Source organism: Aphelocoma coerulescens, chromosome 29 (genome assembly GCF_041296385.1).
Source record: "Aphelocoma coerulescens isolate FSJ_1873_10779 chromosome 29, UR_Acoe_1.0, whole genome shotgun sequence".
NCBI classification, from domain to species: Eukaryota; Metazoa; Chordata; class Aves; order Passeriformes; family Corvidae; genus Aphelocoma; species Aphelocoma coerulescens.
This window is the reverse complement of record NC_091042.1, coordinates 1,751,189-1,772,711: the sequence shown is the minus strand read 5'-3', so window position 1 is coordinate 1,772,711 and position 21,523 is coordinate 1,751,189. Positions and strand designations below refer to the sequence as shown.

The 21,523-nt window shown below is 67.5% G+C and overlaps 3 protein-coding genes across 6 annotated transcripts; 2 read left to right on the top strand and 1 right to left on the bottom strand.

Annotated features, from left to right (window-relative positions):
- Positions 1-3: 3 nt before the first annotated feature.
- On the top strand, positions 4-5,325 carry RND1 (Rho family GTPase 1). 2 transcript variants are annotated; one of them, XM_068997812.1, is made up of 5 exons: positions 4-161; positions 242-329; positions 2,208-2,317; positions 3,372-3,506; positions 4,293-5,307. In XM_068997812.1, exons 1-5 carry the CDS (start codon positions 42-44, stop codon positions 4,536-4,538), a joined length of 699 nt encoding a protein of 232 aa, XP_068853913.1. In that variant the 5' UTR covers positions 4-41; the 3' UTR covers positions 4,539-5,307. The 2 variants fall into 2 exon arrangements, with proteins under 2 accessions (XP_068853913.1, XP_068853914.1); XM_068997813.1 differs by lacking the exon at positions 3,372-3,506 and having other exon boundaries at positions 4,293-5,325.
- A 507-nt stretch (positions 5,326-5,832) lies between these two features.
- On the top strand, positions 5,833-13,234 carry DDX23 (DEAD-box helicase 23). Its single transcript, XM_068997776.1, has 17 exons — positions 5,833-5,892; positions 6,492-6,694; positions 6,801-6,899; positions 7,012-7,108; positions 7,191-7,256; positions 7,810-7,948; positions 8,027-8,160; positions 8,232-8,344; positions 8,437-8,580; positions 8,915-9,140; positions 9,246-9,391; positions 9,606-9,783; positions 9,864-10,106; positions 11,362-11,513; positions 11,622-11,730; positions 11,823-11,997; positions 12,655-13,234. The coding sequence occupies exons 2-17, from the start codon at positions 6,492-6,494 to the stop codon at positions 12,876-12,878; spliced, it is 2,448 nt and encodes an 815-aa protein (XP_068853877.1). The 5' UTR covers positions 5,833-5,892; the 3' UTR covers positions 12,879-13,234.
- Positions 13,235-13,414: 180 nt separating this feature from the next.
- CACNB3 (calcium voltage-gated channel auxiliary subunit beta 3) lies at positions 13,415-20,242 on the bottom strand. Of its 3 annotated transcripts, XM_068997785.1 has the most exons (14): positions 20,120-20,239; positions 19,878-19,970; positions 17,049-17,171; positions 16,842-16,964; positions 16,648-16,763; positions 16,517-16,581; positions 16,405-16,424; positions 16,094-16,174; positions 15,841-15,899; positions 15,646-15,755; positions 15,407-15,558; positions 15,236-15,331; positions 15,003-15,152; positions 13,415-14,563 (listed from the first exon to the last, which is right to left on the bottom strand). In XM_068997785.1, exons 1-14 carry the CDS (start codon positions 20,159-20,161, stop codon positions 14,279-14,281), a joined length of 1,515 nt encoding a protein of 504 aa, XP_068853886.1. In that variant the 5' UTR covers positions 20,162-20,239; the 3' UTR covers positions 13,415-14,278. The 3 variants fall into 3 exon arrangements, with proteins under 3 accessions (XP_068853886.1, XP_068853884.1, XP_068853885.1); XM_068997783.1 differs by having other exon boundaries at positions 16,648-16,964; positions 20,120-20,242; XM_068997784.1 differs by lacking the exons at positions 19,878-19,970; positions 20,120-20,239 and adding an exon at positions 18,250-18,291.
- Positions 20,243-21,523: the final 1,281 nt, after the last annotated feature.

Here is a 21,523-nt window from a genome sequence, read left to right as displayed (position 1 = left end):
TGGGTGAGAGTAGGGGGGAGTGTGTGCGCGCCGCCGCCGCCATGCGGGAGCGGAGGCCGGCACCGGCCGCTCCGGCCCGGTGCAAGCTGGTGCTGGTGGGCGACGTGCAGTGCGGCAAGACTGCCATGCTGCAGGTGCTGGCCAAGGATTGCTACCCCGAGGTGAGCCCAGACCGGCACCGGGAATCAGCAGCGGGCGCCGGCAACGGGACCGGGCGCTGACGCTCTCGGTGCTATTGCAGACGTACGTGCCCACCGTGTTTGAGAACTACACGGCGTGTCTGGCCAGCGAGGAGCAGCGGGTGGAACTGAGCCTCTGGGACACCTCCGGTACCGGGGGGAGACACGCGCGGCGCACGTTCGGGGGGCTGGCGGGGGTTCTGGTACCGGTGGAGTGGGGCGGGGGCAGCCCCGGCTCCGGAGGGGGTGATTGGGTTGTTTGCAGAGGAAGGTGGTTTGGGGCTTCGGGGGCTGGCAGGGTTGGGAGGCTGCAGTGAGCGGGGGGTCGCCGCAGCGGGGTGTTTTGGCGTCCCGGGGGTGTTCGGGGGACCTGCAGCGCTGGGGGGGAGGGGCGTTGGTGGCCACAGTGGCGTCTCGGTGGTGTTTTGGGAACCCCGGGGGTGCTTTGTGGTCCCTGCGGGGGCGGACGGGAGCTTGGTGGCCGCCCTGGGGGGGCTTCAGGTCTAGGGTCATATCCCCGGGTCTGGGGGGCGCAGCTACTCCCCAGGGACCGACCTCACGGTGGGAGGTACGGGCGCACCGGGGGGGGGTCACAGAGGGCTGAACCCCTTCCTTTGGGGGGATCCCTACACCGTTGACCCCCCCCGCGTGGGGTCCAGGGTGCTCCCTGCGCCCTGCCTGTGAATTGGGAGGATTATGGGAGATCCCGGTGTTGCTCTTCCCTGGTCACCCCGAAGAGTTGGGGGGGTCGGGGCAGCCCTGCCCGGTGCTGCAGTGTCCCCCCCGGCGGGGGGGTCCCCGCCGGTCCCCGGTTGCCATGGCGATGCGCTGGCGCAGCCTCTTTGCTATTCTGTGCACGGAGCGTCTGGGCTGCGAAACCCCTCCGAGGCCTTTGGGGGGTCGGGGGGGGGGGGGGATGTGGAGAGGATGGACATCCCGGAAACCCCCCCCTCACCCCACTGACCCCCTCCCTCACCCCCCCCCCCCCCGCACCGCGTCCCCCGCAGTCCCGGGTGCGGTGCTGGCGGCTCCGTGTCCCCGAGGACCCCGAGGGGGTGGCAGGGTGTCCAACCCCCTCCTCCGGCTGTCCCCTCCCCTCGACACCCCTCGGTGCTGCCGGGGCTCCCCAAAATGGGGGGCGGGGGGGGGTTGTTACATAAACACCGCGGGATCCATTTCCCGCTGCCTCGTGAAGGCGCGATGCGACGTTAATGGGCTGCGGGGACGGAGGTGGCGTTTTGGGGGGGGTCCAGAGCTGTGGCCCTCACCCCGGCAGGAGGGGGGCTCTGTACTTTTTGGGGGGCTCTAGAGCTGCGTGTCCGCCTGTCCCTCTTACGAGGCTGTGTCTGTTTTGAGGGGCTCTAGAGCTCGGTGCACCCACGTTGGGTAGGAGCAGGGGTTGTCTTTTTTGAGAGCGTCTCGGTATGTGTGTCCCCCGTCCCTTTTGAGGTGCTGTGTCTGTTTTAGAGGGCTCTAGAGCTCTGTTCCCCTGTCCCTTTTGGGGTTCTCTGGAACTGTGAACCCCCATGCTGGGCAGGAGGGGGGCTGTGTCTGTTTTTGTGGGCTCTGTCTTTTTTGGGGGGCTCCAAGGCAGTGCACCCCACCCCAGGCAGGAGGTGGCTCTGTGTCTTTTGGGGGGACTGTGCCCCTGTGTCCTTTTTGGGGTTCTCTAGAGCTCCACCACCCTGAGCAGGAGGGGAGCTGTGTCTCTTTTAGGGGCTGTGTCTGTTTTGGGGGACTCTAGAGCTGTGTGACCCCCCACATCTGGCAGGAGTGGGGGCTGTATCTGGTTTGGGGGTCCTTGTCCCTTTTGAGGAGTTCAAGAGCTGTTTGCCCCCCGGGCCTTTTGGGGGGGGTCTAGACCTATGTCCCCCACTCCAGGCAGGAATGGGGCTGTGTCTGTTTTGGGGGGCTCTAGAGCTGTGCCCCCACCCTGGGCAGGATGGGGGGCTGTGTCCCTTTGCCAGACCCCCTTTCTCGTGTCCCTGGGGCGGGGGGGCTGAGCGGTGACACCCCCTTTTCCCCCAGGCTCTCCCTACTATGACAACGTGCGTCCCCTCTGCTACAGCGACTCGGATGCCGTCCTGCTCTGCTTCGACATCAGCCGCCCCGAGACCCTCGACAGCGCAGCCAAGAAGGTGGGGAGGGGGCTCAGTCCCCAGGACAGTGTCCCCGTGGCGTTTAGGGGGCTCAAGGATGCGGGGACACCGACCCAGGGGGGGTCCCTGTGAGCTTTGGGGGACTCACAGACACAGGGATGCTGACCCTGCAGGGTTTGGGGGCTCAGAGATTGGGTACACCAACCCAGGGGGGTCCCTTTGAGCATTGGGGGATCTGGGGACACAAAGAGACTGACTCAGGGGAGTCCCCGTGGGGTTCGGGGGCTCAGAGATGTGGGGACACTGATGCAAGGGGGTCCCTGTGAGCTTTGGGGGACTCACAGACACAGGGATGCTGACCCTGCAGGGTTTGAGGGGCTCAGAGATTGGGGACACCAGCCCAGGGGGTCCTTGTGGGGGATGAGGGGGTGTGCAGGGACAGGGGAACAACAATCTGGGGTGGTCTCTGAAGGGTTTGGAGTGCACAGGGATGTTGTCCTCAGAGGTCTCTATGGGGTTTGGGGGCTCAGGGAATGCAGGGACACTGTCTGGGGAGGATTTCTGTGAGGTTTGGGGAGCACAGGGACACTGACCTGGGGAATCCCTTCAGGGTTTTGGGGGTTCAGGGCTGTCAGGACACTGACCTGGGGAATCCCTTCAGGGTTTTGGGGGTTCAGGGCTGTCAGGACACTGACCTGGGGAATCCCTTCAGGGTTTTGGGGGTTCAGGGCTGTCAGGACACTGACCTGGCGAATCCCTTCAGGGTTTTGGGGGTTTAGGGCTGTCAGGACACTGACCTGGGGAGTCCCTTCAGGGTTTTGGGGGTTTAGGGCTGTCAGGACACTGACCTGGGGAATCCCTTCAGGGTTTTGGGGGTTCATGGCCGTCAGGATGCTATCCTGGGTAGTCCCTATGGGGTTTGTGGTTCCTGTGGGGTTTGGGGGGTGCAGGGACATGGGGATACAGATCCAGGAGGGTCTCTGTGGGGTCTGGGGTGTGCTGGGACACGGGGATGCCAACCCTCTGGGGTGACAGGGAGAGGGTTTTGGGGTCCCCTGTCCCTGAGAGCAGCTCCGTGCCCCTCACCCCTCAGTGGAAGACAGAAATCCTGGATTATTGCCCCAACACACGGGTGCTGCTCATCGGGTGCAAGACAGACCTTCGGACGGACCTGAGCACCCTCCTGGAGCTCTCGCACCAGAAACAGGCGCCCATCTCCTACGAGCAGGTCGAGGGGGCCCTGGGGTGGGGTTGGGCACCTGCTGCTCTGATTTGGGGGTGGGTTTGGGGTGGTCGTGGGAGGGTGGATTTGGGGTGGTCTCGGTGTTTGCAGGGGGGTGGGTTTGGGGGGGTCCTGGTGGCCGTGGGTGGGCAGGTTTGGGGGGGTCCTGTTGGTCTGATGTTGGGGTGGGTTTGGGGTGGTCCTGGTGTTTGCAGGGGGGTGGGTTTGGGGTGTCCCAGTGGTCGTGGGAGGGTGGATTTAGGGTGGTCTCAGTGTTTGCAGGGGGGTGGGTTTGGGGGGTCCTGGTCATCTGATGTTGGGGTGGGTTTGGGGGGATCGCAGGGGGTTGGATTTGGGGGTCCCAGTGGCTGCAGATGGGTGGGTTTGGTGGGGTCCTGTTGGTCTGATGTGGGGTGGATTTGGAGGGGTCCCAGTGTTTGCAAGGGGGTAGGTTTGGGGGGATCCCAGTGCTTGCAGGGGGGTGAGTTTGGGGGGATCCCAGTGCTTGCAGGGGGGTGAGTTTGGGGGGGATCCCAGTGCTTGCAGGGGGTGGGTTTGGGGGGATCCCAGTGCTTGCAGGGGGGTGGGTTTGGGGGGATCCCAGTGCTTGCAGGGGGGTGAGTTTGGGGGGGATCCCAGTGCTTGCAGGGGGTGGGTTTGGGGGGATCCCAGTGCTTGCAGGGGGGTGAGTTTGGGGGGATCCCAGTGTCTGCAGAGGGTGGGTTTGGGGGGATCCCAGTGCTTGCAGGGGGGTGAGTTTGGGGTGTCCATCTGATGCGGGGCTGGTTCCAGGGCTGTGCGGCCGCCAGGCAGTTGGGAGCCGAGGGATACCTGGAATGCTCAGCCTTCACCTCGGAAAAGAGCGTCCACAGCATCTTCCGGACAGTGTCCGGCATCTGTCTCAGCAAAGCCCCCCCGCAGCCGCCCCGCAGCCCCCCCCGCAGCCTCTCCAAGAGACTCCTGCACCTCCCCAGCCGCTCCGAGCTCATCTCCTCCACCTTCAAGAAGGAAAAAGCAAAAAGCTGCTCCGTCATGTGAAGGGGGGACGGGAATGACCCCACACTCACACACCTTCTGACCCCCCCCCCCAAGCCCCCAGAATGGGGTGAGGGGGCTGGACAGGGCCCTGGAGCCCCCCACTAAAGAGGATGGGGGGGTTGCTGCCCTCCCCTCACACCATTGCCCTGCCAGACCCCCAGCCTGGGGAGGCTGCCCCCATGGGAGGGGGGGGGGCCTGGGGGGTGTCTTCACCTGGTCCCCAACCCTGAGGGAGTCCCTGGGCGGGTTTGGGGCGCACAGGACCCTGGGGACATCAACCCGGGGGGACCCCTGTGGGGTTTGGGGTGCCCAGACCCTCAGGAACATCAACGCAGGGACGTCACTGTGGGGTTTGGGGGACACAGGGATGCTGTCCTGGGGATCCCTGTGGGGTTTGGGGTGCACATCATGGGGCTCATCCATGGACTCATCCTGTCTTCTCCCCCTTTACCCCATCCCTCATCTGCTGCTTGGCCCTGGGGGACCCTGGTGGGTGGGGGAGGGGGGCTCTTTTATGGACTATCTTGGGGGGGGTGTCTCTGTTCCATGTCAGTGTTATTAAAAAGCTTATTTATTATCAGAAATATAACACCTACCTATGTGCAGCCCTGCCTGGCCCTGTGTTTTGGGGAGGGATCCTGGTTTTTTTGGTGGGTGTTGGGAGTTTCGGGGCGTGTTGGTGTCATCGGTGATGGTGACACTGACATGGGGCTGTGCTTTCGCCCCTGGGTGCTGGTGCTGAAGGCAAAATCCCTGGGGTGGGGGATTTGGGGGGTGCCAAAAGGGACCCCCCACCTCTTCTGCTGCCCCCAGACTCTGCCTGGGTCCCCCTATCATGTAAATGGGGATGCAGTGGGGGTTTGAGGCTCCTGCAGGAGCAGATCTGGGGGGTCCCTGGAGCGTTTGGGGTGCACAGGGCTGTGGGGACACTGCCCTGGGGCGGTCCCTGTGGGATTTGGGGTGTGGGGGTACAGGGGGGACACTGACTCGGGAGGGTCCCTCCAGGATTTGGGGTGTTCAGGGCTGTGGGGACACGGCCCCGGGGGCCTCATTTGGGCACGCAGGCGGTCCCTGCGGGATGCGGGGGGCTCAGGGACGCGGGGACACGGTCCCGCAGGACTCATTGCAGTGGGGTGGGGGGGGAGCTGCCGCGCGGCGGAAGGATCACGGGGCGCGGCGGTGCTGCGACCGCGCAGGGGCGCTGAGAACGCGTGAGGGATGCTGGGAGTTGTAGTCTAACGGCGCGAGTGCTGCCGGGAGCTGTAGTCCCGTGCCGTCCCGGCGTGCCCTGCGGACCCGGCAGACATGGCGGCGGCGGCGGCGGAGCGGCAGCGCTGAACCCGGGGCTGCGGCGGTGAGCGGGGAGCGGCGGGAGCGGAGCGAGGGGCACTGCCGGCACCCCCGGGCGACCTCCTCGGTGCCCGGGGGCTGGAGGGCCCTGGGGCCACGGCACCGGGCAGAGCCCCGGTGCTGCTCGCCAGGGGCAGGGCCTGGAGCGCCGTTGCGCCGCGTACCCCGGGCCTCCCGGAACCCTTTCGGTGTCCCCCAGGCCTCTCTGCGCCCACCCCCCGGGCCTCCCCGTGCCCTCTCGGGTTCCCCCTCTTCCTTCACGTTCTCTCCTCGGAGCCCCCCAGCCCTTCCCGTTCCTTCCTGGGGTCCCTCTGTGCCCTCTCGGGGGTGCCCCAGGGTTCCCCACTCTCTCCTGAGGGTCCCTCTGCGCTCTCCCCGGGTTCCCCAGCTCTCCTTGCTTCTTTTTGGCGTCTCTCTGTTCTCTCGCCGGGTCCTTCACCGTCTCCCCGCGCCTTTTTGGGGTTCCTCTGTGGCTCTTCTGGGTCTCCACTGCTCCTCGGTGCCCTCCCTGGGTCCCCCTCCCAGCCCTCCGCGTTCCCTCCTGGGGTCCCTCTGCACCCCTTGAGCCCCCCTGGTGTCCTTCCCGCTGACCCTTCCCCGCAGATGGCCGGAGAAGTGACGGACAAGAAGGATCGGGATGCGTCCCCGGTGAAGGAGGAGAGGAAACGTTCCCGCTCCCCCGACCGGGAGAGGGAGCGGGACCGGGACCGCAAGGGTTCCCCAGCCAAGGACAGAAAGCGACACCGATCCCGGGACCGGAGGCGGAGCCGCTCACGCTCCCGGTCCCGCTCCAAGTCCACAGAGAGGTGAGGAGGGCCCAGGGCTCCCTGGGTTTTTGGGAAGAGCTTTGACGGTCCCACGGAGGGCGAGTGGGGTGTTCTGGGGTCACGCTGTGATCCCCCTGACCCGCAGGGATCGGCGGCACAAGGAGCGGGACCGTGAGCGCAGCAAGAAGGAGCGGGACAGGGACAAGGATGGGCACCGGCGGGACAAGGACCGGAAGCGATCCAGGTGGATCCTGTCACTTTTTGGAGGGGTTCCTGCTGTCTCCTAAACCCTCTGGAGGTTGGGGAGCTCCCAGGGCTGTGTCTGGTGGCTGATTCTGAGCTGTTTTCCTTGGAAGTTTGTCCCCGGGCAGGGGGAAGGACTCAAAGTCTCGGAAGGATCGGGATGCACGGAAAGCAGAGGAAGAAGAGGAAAATGCCCTGAAGAAGGAGAAGGTGAGGAGGGGGCTTGTCTGGGAGTGGCTCCAGGGGGATCCAGGTCCCCGGGAGTGGTGCTGACATCTGGCCCCACTTCCAGGCACAGCCGCTGTCCTTGGAGGAGCTGCTGGCAAAGAAGAAGGCAGAAGAGGAGGCAGAAGCCAAGGTGGGAGCAGGAACAGGAGCCTCTTCCTTCTGCTGAGGGTGTAGATGTTTTGGGGGGACACCGCAGGGGGAACCCTGCGAGGGATCAGGGAGGGATGAGGAACCTGGGGATACAGAGGGACCCCAGAAGGAAGCAGGGAGTGCCAGGGAACACCAGGAGGGATCATGGGATGGAGCAGGGAGGTCTGGGGGAGTAGGGAGGGCACATGGGAGGCTGTGGAGACACAGGAGGGAGAGGGGAGGCCTGGTGGGACCCTCAGGAAGGAGCAGAAGGACCTTGGGAGGGAACGGGGAAGGCTGAGGGGTCCGGTGAGGGGCACAGAGGGACCCCAGGAGGGAAAGAAGAACGGAGCTGGGGGACACGGGGAGGGAGCAGAGAGACCCCTGGGAGGGAGTGGAGAAGTCTGGGGGATCCAGGGAGGGAGAGGAGGAACCCAGGAGGGAGAGGGGAGGCCTGGGGGACCCTGGGAAGGAGCAGAGAAGGCTGAGGGGACCCACAGCAGCACGGGGCTGGCAGCCAGGCCCAGTGTGACGCTGCATCTCTCCCATCCCAGCCCAAGTTCCTGTCCAAGGCGGAGCGGGAGGCCGAGGCCCTGCGGCGGCGGCAGCAGGAGGTGGAGGAGCGGCAGCGGCTGCTGGAGGAGGAGAGGAAGAAGAGGAAGCAGTTCCAGGAGATGGGCAGGAAGATGTTGGGTAAGGGGTCATCCTTGGAGCCCCCTACACAGCCCTCGGGGTGAGGGCTGGCTCTGAGCCCCTTCCCCTGCTCCCCAGAAGACCCCCAGGAGCGCGAGCGGCGCGAGCGCCGCGAACGCATGGAGCGGGAGACCAACGGCACCGAGGACGAGGAGGGCAGGCAGAAGATCCGGGAGGAGAAGGATAAGAGCAAAGAGCTCCACGCCATCAAGGTGGGGCTGGGGGCTTGTCTGGGGGGGCCAGGGGGAGGATGGGGGGTCCCGCTGAGCCTGGGGTCCTGCAGGAGCGGTACCTGGGGGGGGTGAAGAAGCGCCGGCGCACGCGGCACCTCAACGACCGCAAGTTCGTGTTCGAGTGGGACGCGTCGGAGGACACGTCCATCGACTACAATCCCCTGTGAGTGCTGGGGTGCCCCTGGGGCTGGGGGTGTCCTTGCAGGGTGCAAGGCAGCCCCCCGTCCTGCTCCTGATGCTCCCACCCTGCTCCAGGTACAAGGAGAGGCACCAGGTGCAGCTGCTGGGCCGCGGCTTCATTGCCGGCATCGACCTGAAGCAACAGAAACGGGAGCAGTCGCGGTTCTACGGGGACCTGATGGAGAAGAGGCGGACGCTGGAGGAGAAGGAGCAGGAGGAGTGAGGTTTTGGGGAAGCTGGGAGGGTGCTGAGGGGTGTGCGGGGTGCTGGCTGGCTTGGCTTGGCTTGGCTGGGATGTGGAGCTGGGCTGCAGCAGGTCCTGCAGAAGTTGGCAGAAGAGTTCTGGAGGTCCAGGGCGAGCCCTATGCCCTTCCTCTTTTCTCTTCCTTACCTCCTTCCTCACTCCTTTTTGTCATCTTTTTCCTCACTCTGCTCTCATCCCCCTTTTCCCTTTCCCCCATTCCCTTTTCCCTTATCTTCCTTTTCCTCTCCCCTTTCCCCCATTCCCTTTTCCCTATCCCCTTTTCCCCATCCCTTCCCTCCCTCCGGCCAGGGCACGGCTGCGGAAGCTGCGGAAGAAGGAGGCCAAGCAGCGCTGGGATGACCGGCACTGGTCCCAGAAGAAGCTGGACGAGATGACGGACAGGGACTGGCGCATCTTCCGCGAGGATTACAGCATCACCACCAAGGGGGGCAAGATCCCAAATCCCATCCGCTCCTGGAAGGACTCCTCCCTGCCCCCCCACATCCTGGAGGTCATTGACAAGTGTGGATACAAGGTGGGCACGGAGAGGGGAGGCTGGGGAGGGGGGAAAAAGGGGTTATCAGGAGTTCAGAGAGGGGGAAGAGGAGAAGTTCTGCTTCCAACCTGCTCCCCCTGGCAGGAGCCGACCCCGATCCAGCGCCAGGCCATCCCCATCGGGCTGCAGAACCGGGACATCATCGGCGTGGCTGAGACCGGCAGCGGCAAGACGGCGGCGTTCCTGATCCCGCTGCTCGTGTGGATCACCACCCTCCCCAAAATCGACCGGTGCGGGGCGGGGATGCTGCCTGTGGCACGGGGTGACACTGCAGAGGGGTCAGGACAGGGTGGCACCCTGGAGGTGACAGGGTGGGGTGACAGGGTGACACTGCCGAGGGATTGAGGCAAGGTTACAGGGTGACACGGTGGAGGGGAGAGGGTGAGGCTGGAGGGCACACATGTGGCAGCGTGGGTGACCCAACAATATCCCACCATGCTGCAGCATCGAGGAGTCAGACCAGGGGCCCTACGCCATCATCCTGGCCCCCACCCGTGAGCTGGCCCAGCAGATTGAGGAGGAAACCATCAAATTTGGGAAACCCCTGGGCATCCGCACCGTGGCCGTGATCGGCGGCATCTCCCGCGAGGACCAGGGCTTCCGCCTGCGCATGGGCTGCGAGGTGAGCGGGGCGGGTTTGGGGGGTCCCAGGGGGGTGGCTCAGCCCCGGACTGCTCCCACCAAACCCCCTATTCCCCCTAGATCGTCATCGCCACGCCAGGCCGGCTCATCGACGTGCTGGAGAACCGGTACCTGGTGCTGAGCCGCTGCACCTACGTGGTGCTGGACGAGGCCGACCGCATGATCGACATGGGCTTCGAGCCCGACGTGCAGAAGATCCTGGAGCACATGCCCGTCACCAACCAGAAACCCGACACCGACGAGGCCGAGGACCCCGAGAAGATGTTGGCCAACTTTGAGTCCGGGAAGCACAAGTACAGACAAGTGGGTGTGCATGAGGGGTTGAGGAACGTCCCACAGTGAGGTAGGAATGACTCTGATGGGGCAGGAATGTCCCCCCCCAGTGAGCAGGAGCATCCCCCAGTGAAGTCAGAACCACCCAGTGGGGCAGGAGTGTCTTCCCATGGAGGAGGAACATCACTCAATGAAGTAGGAATGGCTCTGGTGGGGCTGGGAGGGGATCCATGGGGTGGGAAGGGGCAATTTGGGCTTTTGGAGAAGGGGTTGAGGGAATGGGAGTCACATTCCTGCTCTGTGGAGGGACATTCCTGCCGCACAGTGGATGTTCCTGCCTCATGAGGGGTCATTCCTGCCCCACAAAGGGACATTTTTGCCCCATGGGGGACATTTCTGCTCCATGGGGGACAATCCTGCCCGGCATGGAGATGTCACTGCTCCATGGGGGAGCATTCCTACCCTGCTGGGGTCATTCCTACCTCACTGGGGGTTGCTTCTGCTCCATGGGGGATGTTCCTGCCCCACTGCAGTCATTCCTACCTCATTGAGAGATGTTCCTGCTCCATGGGGGGGACATTCCTGCCCCACTGGGGTCATTCCTGCTTCCCTGGGGGATGTGCCTGCTCTGTGGGGGGATGTTCCTGCCCCATCAGAGTCATTCCTACCTTACTGTGGGATGTTCCTGCTCCATGGGGGGGACATTCCTGCCCCACTGGGGTCATTCCTGCTTCCCTGGGGGATGTGCCTGCTCTGTGGGGGGATGTTCCTGCCCCACTGCAGTCATTCCTACCTCATTGAGAGATGTTCCTGCTCCATGGGGGGGACATTCCTGCCCCACTGGGGTTGTTCCTGCTTCCCTGGGGGATGTGCTTGCTCTGTGGGGGGATGTTCCTGCCTCATCAGAGTCATTCCTACCTCACTGTGGGATGTTCCTGCTCCGTGGGGGGATGTTCCTGCCCCAGTGGGGTCATTCCTGCTTCCCTGGGGGATGTGCCTGCTCTGTGGGGGGATGTTCCTGCCCCATCAGAGTCATTCCTACCTCACTGTGGGATGTTCCTGCTCCATGTGGGGGACATTCCTGCCCCACTGGGGTCATTCCTGCTTCACTGTGGGATGTTCCTGCTCCGTGGGGGGACATTCCTGCCCCACCGGGGTCATTCCTTCTTCATTGGGGGAACATTCTCACCTCACTGGGGGGCATCCTCACCTCGCTGGGGGATGTTCCCACCTCGCTGGGGGACGTTCCCACCTCACGGGACGTCCCTGCCCCGTTCCCTTGCAGACTGTCATGTTCACGGCCACCATGCCGCCGGCGGTGGAGCGCCTGGCCCGCAGTTACCTGCGGCGCCCGGCCGTGGTCTACATCGGCTCCGCCGGCAAACCCCACGAGAGGGTGGAACAGAAGGTTTTCCTCATGTCCGAGTCGGAAAAGAGGTGGGGAGCACGGGGTTTGGGGGTGGCCTGGGGGTGTGAGGGTGATGGGGACTCCGCAGGGTGCTTCAGCCTCTCTTTGCCCAACTGTCTCTTCCTTCTCCTCTACAGGAAGAAGCTCTTGGCCATCCTGGAGCAGGGCTTCGACCCGCCCATCATCATCTTTGTCAACCAGAAGAAGGGCTGCGATGTGCTGGCCAAGTCCCTGGAGAAGATGGGGGTGAGTCTGGGCTGGGGGGGGGTCACCCTGAGCCCTGTCCCCCTCCTCCCCACGTGGGGACTCCCCGATGTTGACCCCCCCTGTTCCCACAGTACAACGCCTGCACCCTGCACGGCGGCAAGGGCCAGGAGCAGCGGGAGTTCGCCCTCTCCAACCTGAAGGCCGGGGCCAAGGACATCCTGGTGGCCACGGATGTGGCCGGACGTGGCATCGACATCCACGATGTCTCTATGGTGGTCAACTACGACATGGCCAAGAACATCGAGGGTGAGGCTGGGGGGGCCTGGGGGGGTGCCCAGCTCCGGTGCTGCCTGTGCCAGCAGGGCTGGGGGGGGTGTGCTGCCCATGCTGGGGGTGCTTGGCCCTGGTGTTACCAGCACTGGAGGGGTTCTGGGGGGTTGCCCAGCCCTGGTGCTGCCACACTGAAGAGGCTGTGAGGTTGCCCAGCCTTGGTACTGGGTGTGCAGGGTGTGCCTGGCCCTGGTATTGCCCTCACCAGGGGGGCTGCAGAGGTGCCCAGCCCTGGTTCTTGGGATTGGGGGGGGGGGATGCCCAGCCCTGGTGCTGCTGCCTGTGTCAGGGGGGCTGGGGGGGCCGGTTCCTGGCATTGGTTCTGGGGGTGGGGGTGCCCAGACCCGGTGCTGCCACACCCAGGGGGCTGTGGGGGTACCCAGCCCTGGTACTGGGAGTGCAGGGGGGGTGCCTGATCTTGGTTCTGGGAGTGCTGCGGGAGTCTAGTCCTGGTACTGGGAGCACTGTAGATGCCCAGCCCTGGTACTGGGAGTGTGTGGGGTGCCCAGCCTCAGTGCTGCCACACCCAGGGGGCTGTGGAGTGCCCGGCCCTGGTACTGGGAGTGCAGGGGGGGTGCAGGGAGTGTCTGGCCCTGGCGCTGCCCACACTGAACCCTTCGTGCCCCCCCCCAGATTACATCCACCGCATCGGGCGGACGGGCCGAGCGGGGAAGAGCGGTGTGGCCATCACCTTCCTCACCAAGGAGGACTCCACGGTGTTCTACGACCTCAAGCAGGCAATCCTGGAGAGCCCCGTGTCCTCCTGTCCCCCCGAGCTGGCCAACCACCCCGATGCCCAGCACAAGCCTGGCACCATCCTCACCAAGAAGCGGCGGGAGGAGACCATCTTCGCCTGAGGCCCCGCTGGCCCTTCCTCGTCACCTCTCCGGGGACAACAGGACCAGCAAGGCTGCCAGGACTGCTCTGGCTGTTCTTTTCCCAGCTCCTTGCGCAACCAGGACTGCCCACAAGCAGAGACTGGGGCTGGGATTATCCCGAATATCCCCCCTGTTCTCCCAGTCCCCCTCCCCACTTTCCCCATGGAGCGGAGGAGCTGCCGGAGGCTGTTTGGGGGCCAGTTCCTCCCTGCTGCCGGGGCAGGGCTGGATTTTGGGCTGTCCTGGGAACTGTCTGCACCTCATCCTTTGGGTTTTTTGGGGTTTTTTTTGTAGCTGAAGCTCCAGGCTGCAGGAATAAACCGGCAGCAGCGTTACCAGCGGCACCTCCTCGTCCTCTCCCTTCCCTGGCCCCTGGGTGCCACCTCCCGTGGGGACAGAAGCCAGCAGTGCCCCAAAGGGGCACTTGGAGGTGCTCAGAACCCACCAGCAGTGTCCCTCTCCCCCATCCCAGAGCAGGTTCCCCCATGTCCCCTCCACAGACAGACGCCAGCACCTCTGAGCACTCGTGTGTTTCTGAAACCAATTACAGGGAAATCAGTGCTTTCTACAAAAGAAATTATAACAAATCTGTGGCCCCCACCCCATTTCCCCCCCCTCCCCACCAGTAATGGCCCCGGGGGGGGCTCAGCCCACGCCAGGACCCCCGGCCGAGGGCAGTGGGCGCCGTATTTACAGGACTCTGTGGTGACGTGCGGTGACAGCGTGGACAGGGGGGTGTCAGGGACAGGGCAGTGGGTGCAAGCGTGGAGCGGCCCCCACACCCCATGCAGCCCCCCCACTCTGCCCTCCCCATCCCGGGGGGCAGGAGGGGTTTGGCTGCGGTGACCGGGGCGGGGGAATCGGTGCAGAGCGAAGCGAGTGGTGTGACCCACTTCTCCCGGGGGTCCCATGCAGGGGTGGGGAGGGGGCAGGCCAGGTCCCGGGGGTGAGCAGGCACCTTCCCTTTCTTCCTCGGGTCTGTGCGGGGTGGGGGATGCTGCTACAACTGCCCCCCCTTCTTTACCCCCCCTTTTTGAGGGGGGGGGGGCACCCACTGTCCATGGCAGCTGCCCTGCGGAGAATGAGCCGACCTGTGATGCAGGGCTCGGGGCGAGGGAGAAACTGAGGCAGGGCGAAGGCATGTGTCCGTCCCCAGGCTCCCCAAACCTTTGGCGGGGAGTCCCAGGGCATCCTGGCCGCCGGGCCCCCCCCCCGCGCTGTGCTTATGGCTGAAGACGTGCCCGGGGGGCCGGGCCAGAGGAAGCTGCCGGTGCGGAGTTCGATTGTCTGAGCACCCCCAGCGCGGGGCTGGGGCGAGGCGGGGAGCGCCCGGGGTTTGGGGGGGCCGGTTCCCAGCCGTGCCCCCCCTCTCCCCACCCCTAATAACTGTCCTTGGCCCAGGGCCGGCTGCGCTGCCAGTTCCTGTCGTGGTTGCGCTCGCTCGGGCGCTCCGGCGTGCCGGGACCGCTGCCGTGGTGCCGGTGGGGCTGGTACAGGTCGGGGTAGGGGTCCCCGTACTCCTCCTCCTCCTCCAGGTGCCGCGAGCTGCGCTGGGATGTGGCCCCCCAAGGCTGGGGCGAGGTGTCCCCCGCCTCATCTGATGGCATCAGGCTGTCGTGCTCCAGCGGCGAGTGCTCGCCCCGCTCCCCCAGCAGCTGCTGGCTCTGTGGGCAGGGAGGGGCTGCGGTGGGGGCTGCGTGTGCCCCCCGGCCCTGGCACCCTGTGCCGGGTCCCCGTGGGAAGCAGGGAGGGGGGCTGTGTGTCCCCCACCCCATCTGTGGACCCCTGTGCCAGCTGTCCGTAGGGAGCAGGGAGGGGACCGGGGAGCTGCATGTCCCCCCCCCCAGCCTGGACAGCCCAGTGCTGGATCCCCATGAGGAGCATGGAATGGGGCTGTGTGTCCCCAGTTCTGACCTGTGCGCCCCTCACCCTGTTCTGCAGACCCCTGTGGGGAGCAGGGAGGGGCTGGGGGGACAGGGTGGGGGCCTGTGCAGCCTCCCCGGCCCCAGCACCCCTGTGCTGAGTCCCCGTGGGGCCAGTGGGGGATTGTTTGTCCCCCCACCCTATACCCCCGTGGGAGCAGGGAGGGGGCCGTAGGGTTACCTGCAGGCCCGGGAGTCCGGTGGGCGAGGGGACAGCGTGGGGGGCGTGTGGTGGGTGGTGCGTGGCACGCCAGTAAACCTCCAGGTACTCAGCCAGGTGCTCACAGGCATCCTCCAGCTGGTTCTCATCCAGGATCACGTCAAAGAGCTCCTGGGGGGGGCGGGTGAGAGGGGTCAGGGAGGGCTTGGGGATCCCCCCAGGCATCCCCAGGGTGGGGGGGCCGGCTGGCTCACCGGGGGACACTGCACCAGCTTGTCGGCTGCCATCATCTGCACGTTGAGGTGCTTCACCTGGGACTTGCCCCTGGACTTGATGAGCCGCTGCAGGACCTGGGGAGGGGAGAGGGGAGTGATGGCACCACGGGGGGCAGCCAGGACCCCCCCAGAGCCGTGGTCACCCCTCACCTTGGGCGAGGACACCTTGACGTAGACGATGATGGGTGCCAGGGACGTCTTGGCCAGCTGGGCCGGGTGGTTGATGGTGTCAGCATCCAGCACCACCAGCTGCAGGGACTTGGCCAGCTCGAAGATGCGTTCGATCTCACTCTGCACCTCGGCTGGGGGGACACGGGGGGGGCCGTGTCAGGCTGGGCTGACCCCTGGGAGGGGGTCCCTGCACCCCCGGAGTGAGCCTGGCCCCTCACCAATGCTGGAGCGGGTGGTGGAGCGCTCCAGGATCGCCTGCTTGCCCAGGTTGTTGAGGATGGAGCGCTTGGCCAGGGACAGATCAGCTGTGATGTGGGTGATGGAGATCCTGGGGAGCACAGGGACACCATGGGCACCTGGGGACCCTCATGCCGTGGAAGGAGGGGGGGCTCTGAGCGGCGTGATGGTCTCACCTGCCATCGAATCTGTGCTTGAGGAAGTCGAAGAGGGCTTTCTGCATCATGTCGGTGACCTGCCACGGGGCCGCCAGCCCGGTGAGCCACGGCAGATGGCACCGGCAGGGAGGTGGCAGCCGCTCAGCACCCTGCCAGCCGCCCTCGGCCCCACCATCTGCCCGCCGCCGGCACAGGATGGGCAGGGAAGGGACAAGGGGCACAGGCGACCATCCCAAGGGAACAACGAGGCCACCCTGCAGCCCCCCCATACCTCATATCCTTTCAGGGAGGGCCCCACCAGCACCACAGGCCGCATGGAGGGGACCACGTCGTAGGGTGGGATGTGCTGCGTCTGCAGGGGTACACGGGGACGTGTCAGTGCCCTGCGCTCCCACCCCCAGCCAGGAAGGGTCAATGAGCATATTCCAGACAGTCACGGCATCCTGGAGCCAGCCCAGCCCCATAATCAGGAAAGAGAGGGGGGTCTCTGCTCCCACCCCAGAAGCAGCCACTCTTGCCCCTGCCTGCAGCCCCCTCCTCACCTCCCCCTGCCCAGAGCACAGCCCTGCACCTGGGACTTACCTGCTTCTGCTTCTGCTTGGCTTGGGGAGAGAAGAGACAGAGGTTGGTGACAGTAAAGTGGGGACCCCCCCCGGGACCCCCACAATTCCCCTGGGCCAAGATCTGCCCTTACCTAAGGAGGGGGGAGGCGATCGCCGGCTCCCGCTGTCGCCGAGGCCCGAGGCATTGCCAGCTCTCCTGGGGAAGAAGGGGGTGAGCGAGTGTTGGGGGCCCCAGGGTGGGGCCAGGGGATCCCATCCCTACCTGGCTTTCTGCTCCTGCTTGAGCCTCATGGCTTCCAGGCGCTGGGGGCTGGGGATGAAGGCGATGTCCCCCCCCTCCTTCACTAGGCGCCCGATCCACCAGTCATTGCTGTATTTCTGGGTGAGGACAGGGCACAGGTGAGAGCAGGGGAGGTCCCTGGCCCTGAACAGACCCCCCCCAGCACCCCAGCTGACCTCTTTGATGTGCAGGAAATCTTTGGCTTCAAAGTTGATGGCGGCTCCCTGCACTGGGCACTCCTCGTCCAGCGCCCCGCAGTAGCTGACATTGGTGCGCACAGCGAAGGCGACCGGCTTGTGCTAGGGGCGTTTGGGGGGGTGATCAGCACCCCCGGGCCCTGGCAGCGACCCCGGGCCATGGCCTGGGTGTCTCCCCATCCATACCTTGGCCCTCTCGAGCTGCTGCTGAGCCTGGCTCTCCACCTCGCGCCGGGCACCCTCACGGTCCTCTTCCAGGGACACGTCGGAGTCCAGGGATGGGCGGCTGGTGTAGGAGTCCGCCGAGCCCTGGGGGAACGGGGCTGAGTGCCGGGGGGCTGTGAGGGGAACCCCCACAAAGAGGGACCTCGTGCTGAGGCGATGGCAGCCTCACGTGGGGACCCTACCGACCCCCTTCCAGCTCTCGGGGGTCCACGGTGGCATCACCCAGCACAGCTGCCCTGGGGTGCAGCCCCCACGTGCTAGGGGGGTGACGGTGGAGACCCCCGCAGCCCCAGGGATGAGGAGATGACCCCTGTCACCCTGGGGATGTGGGTCTCGCCGCTGCCGCCCCCCACCCTGGGGTGCTCAGCGCAGCACCCCCGGCTCCCCCTCCCCGCCGCGCCGGTATTTACCCACCGCCCGCTGCGCCTGGAACAGGCGCAGAAGCTGCGGTGAAATATTTATAGGTCCCTGGATGTGGCTGAGCCCCCCCCCCCCCCCCGAGGCCCCCCGGGCCCTGCCGGGCTGAGCTCAGCGCCGCTGCCCAGCACCGCCCCCCGCTAACCTGCACATCCCACCCCGCTCACACTGGGGGGAGCCTGGCCCCCCCCAGCCCCCCCCGCAGGCAAAATGGTTTCCCAGCATAGCCCCCCCCAACATGGCCTCCCCAGCACGGCCCCCCCAGCATCGTCACCGCCCCCCGCGCCCCGAGCCTCCCCCACCCCCCAGCATCCCCAGTACGGCTCCGCAGCATTCCAGTGAGGCCCCCCAGTACGACATCCCCATCACCCCAGTGAGGCCCCCCAGTACAGCATCTCCAGCCCCCTCTCCAGCACGACCCCCCCATGCAGCCACCCCCCGGCCTGGAGCATCGGCCCCCGCGGGGTCCCCGGCCGGGGGTATCGGGATTCTCGTCCCGCCTGGTCCCGGTCCCGGCGGTATCTGCCGGGGGGGGACGAGAGCGGCGGCGAGGAACAAAGGGCCGGGGGGCGGCACAGCACCCCCCGCACCGGGCATGAACCCTGCACCGGGCACGGCCCCCCCCCCGAGGCACACCCCCCTCGTGTGCCATCACCACCCCGGAGGGCGCAGCTCCCCCCCCAGCCCGACCGCGGCCCCCCGCGCACGGTCCCGGCGGTACCGGGACCGGTACCGGAGCCGGTACCTCGTTGAGCAGGAAGGTAGCGCTGGAGTCAGAAAACGACATAGACGGGGCGAGCCGAGCCGAGCCGCCCGCGCCCCCCCGCCCCGCTCCACCGGCACCGGCTCCGGTTCCGGCTGCGGCTCGGGCTCCGGCTGGCCCTGCCCGCTCCGCCGCCACCGCCCCTCCCCGCCCCTCCCCGCCCCCGCCTCCCACCGCCCCCCCCCGGGGCGCACGGAGCCGCCCCCGCCGCTCGGCCCGGGAGGGGTGGGTGGGTGTGTGTTGGGGGTCGCCGTTCCCCCTTCCCGGTGCTGGCGGGGGGTTCCGGCGCCTCTCTGGCGGGGGTCGCCGGGGGGCTCCGCTGGCAGCCGGGAGTCCCGAGCAGTCCCGATGAGCTGCCCCCGGACGGGTCACCGGCACAGCTCCCGGTGGCCCGGGGGGGGATAGTTTGCCAAGAGGAGAGCTCTGGGTGAGAGGGGAGTCCCGGAGCAGCGGCAGAGGGGCCGTGCAGCCTCCCGCAGTGCGCAGCTCGGGGTTCCGGGGCGGCGGCGGGGGGTCCCGGTGGGTACCTCCATGCTCCGGTGCGGCGGCTCCGGTCCTGCCCCGAGCCGGCAGCAGCCCCGTCTGCAGGGCGAGCCCTGCGGCGGGGCCGGAGCCGCTCCCGCCCCCCCGCCGCGCCCCCCCCCCCCCCCGCCCCCGAGGAGGGGGGCAGCGACGGGCCCCGGGGGACCGGGCCGGCCCGCCCCGTTACCGCGCAGCGGGACGGGCCCTGGCGGGACCGGCCCGGGACGGCTCGCGGCCCGCCCGGGGACCTCGGGGCAGCGCTCGGCGGGGTGGGGGCTTCGGACAGCGGCGGGAGCGGCCGCGGACACCTGCACCGGGCACCAGGCATCGAGCACCGGCGCCGGTACCGGGCACATGGCGGGGCCCAGCTGGGCCCTCTCCGAGGTGCTGAAGGGGCAGCGCCGGGTGCCGGGCCGGGTCGCGGGGTCCCTGGGGGTACCGGGGAGTACCGAACAGCAGATGCCACCCTACCACGAGGGGAACGGGATGCTTGGGCCGCTCTGCGCCTCCTGAGGCCGCCCCTACAGGAACCCCCCGCCCTCCGCGGGGCCTCCCCGGTACCCGCTCACCCGCCGGCGGCCGGAGGGAACCGGAGCACCGGGTGGGGGGCAGCGGAGGGGTCCGTGCCTCTCCCTGGCAGCGCGAAGAGGCGGCCCAGTGCCGGTTGCGGGAGCGGGCGGGGAGCCCCGCGGCCCCCTCTACACCTCCTGCCGGCCCGTTCCCCTTCCGCTGCCTCAGTTTCCCGGGGCCGCCCCCCGCGCCGCAGTGCCGGTGCCCGCCGCCGGCCCGGCCCTGACGCAGCACTCGCTATTTTTAGCCGCGGGGAGCGGCTGTTGCGATGCCACCGGCGCCCGGTGCCGGCGCCCAGCCCCGGTCCCGGGGGAGCGGCGGGGCGGAGGCGGCCCCGTCGTTCCCTCCAGTGCGGAGGTTGGGGTGGGAGATGCTCGGCCGCTCCCCGGTCCCCATCCCGGGTCCGTGCTTCAATGCGGAGCCGCAACAGCGGCGGCCCCGGGGCTGGCGGGGCTGCCCCGCCCCAGTGCCAGTGCTGGTGTCGGTGCCGGTGTAGGTGCCGGTGCCGGCCCGCTCACCTGCCTGCGGAGGATGCTGGAGGTGGTGTCGGACGAGGTGCTGCCGTCCGAGCGCTTGAAGCGGCTCTTGCGCTTCGGGAGCCTCCGGGGGCTCTGCGGCGAGAGCAGGCGGTGAGCACCGGGCGGCCCCGGGCGGCGCGGCCCCGCCACGGCGCTGCCATCGGCGGCCCCCGGCTCTGCGGGCAGAACCGAACCGGGCCGCACGGAGCCCGCGACGGCCGGGAGGGCTCCGGTCTGCTCACCTGGAAGGAGCCGGGAGCGTCAGGCTGCGCCGGGGCGGACATCCCCGGCGGCACCCACCGGAGCCCCGGGGATCCCGGCGGGGCAGCCCCACACCGGACCGCGGCGCTCCGCGGGGAAGGGCCGCGCCGCCGCCACTGCCGCGCTCCGCATCACACGGGGCCGCCGGGGCGTCCCGGCCGTCCCCGCCCCCGCCTGCCCGCCCCCGCGCCCATCCCCGTGGCGGCCGGTCCGCGCCCCCGCAGCTGGGCAGCCACCGGGAGGCACCGGCAACGGACCCTCCCCACAACCCGCAGTGCTGCGGTGACCGGCCGCGCTGTACCGGGGAAGAGGAGCCCCGCGGGGCCGCCGCGGCCCTGCCCACGCGTGTGCGGGGATGCGGGAGCCCGAGCCCCTCCGCCCGCATCCCACCGGGACGGCTCCCGCGGCCGCCCTGCCCCTTCCACAGTTTTTTTTGCCACCCCCACGCCGGGGTATCACTCCCCCCCCACGCCCCCACGGGGTGACTCCCCCAAAGACCCCCGCGTGGGGCGGGCGGGGCCGTGGGGGGACGCAGCCCATCCACCCCACGCCCCGTGTCCCCGCCGTGCCCACGGTGGCGGCCGGTTCCGGTGCTGCAGCATCACCGGACCGCGGGCCGGGGGTGGACCGGGAGCCCCACGGAGCCCCAGCACGGGCCCCCCACCCCCCGCGCGGCGCGACTTCCGCGTGGGGCCGCAGGGACACGGCCCCGCCGGCGGCTGCTAATTAATGATTAATCAGCGCTCCCCGGGGCCCGGCGCCGCGGCGGGGGGGGGTTGGGGGGGGCGCGCGGCCCGGCGCCGCCGCTGCGGGGGAGGGAAGGGGGGGCACGGGGAGGTTCGGCCACGGGGGGAGGGCAGGGTCGGTCCCACGCACACTCGTGGGGTACGGGGGGGGTGGGCTGGTGGGGGGCGCAGTGAGGGGGGTGCCCTGTGCCAAGCTGGGCGTGAGGGTGCGTGGAAATGAGGGGGGGGCGTGTGCAAGGGATGCGTGTGTGTGTGCGTGCGTGCAAGGGGGCTGTGAGTGTGTAAGGGGTGTATAACGGGGTGTGTGCAAGGACTGTATGTGCGAAGGAGGGGGCAGCGTGTGTAAGGGCTGTGTGCGTGTAAAGGCGCGTGTGCAAGGGGTGAGAGTGTGTGTGTGTGCAAGGGGGTGTGTATGAAGTGTGTGCGGTGTGGATAAGGGGGGTGTGTGCTCCTGTGAGTGTCTGTGTGTGTGCAAAGGGGGTGTGTGTGCAAGGGCTGTGTGTGCAAGCGGTGTGTGTGTGCACCTGCACGTGTGTGCACGCCCGCTGTACCTGAGCGGTGTACGGGCGTGTGTGCAGGGGGGTCGTGCGTTTGCAGACGAATATGTAGGGGTGTATGTGCGAGTGTGCAACGGGGCTG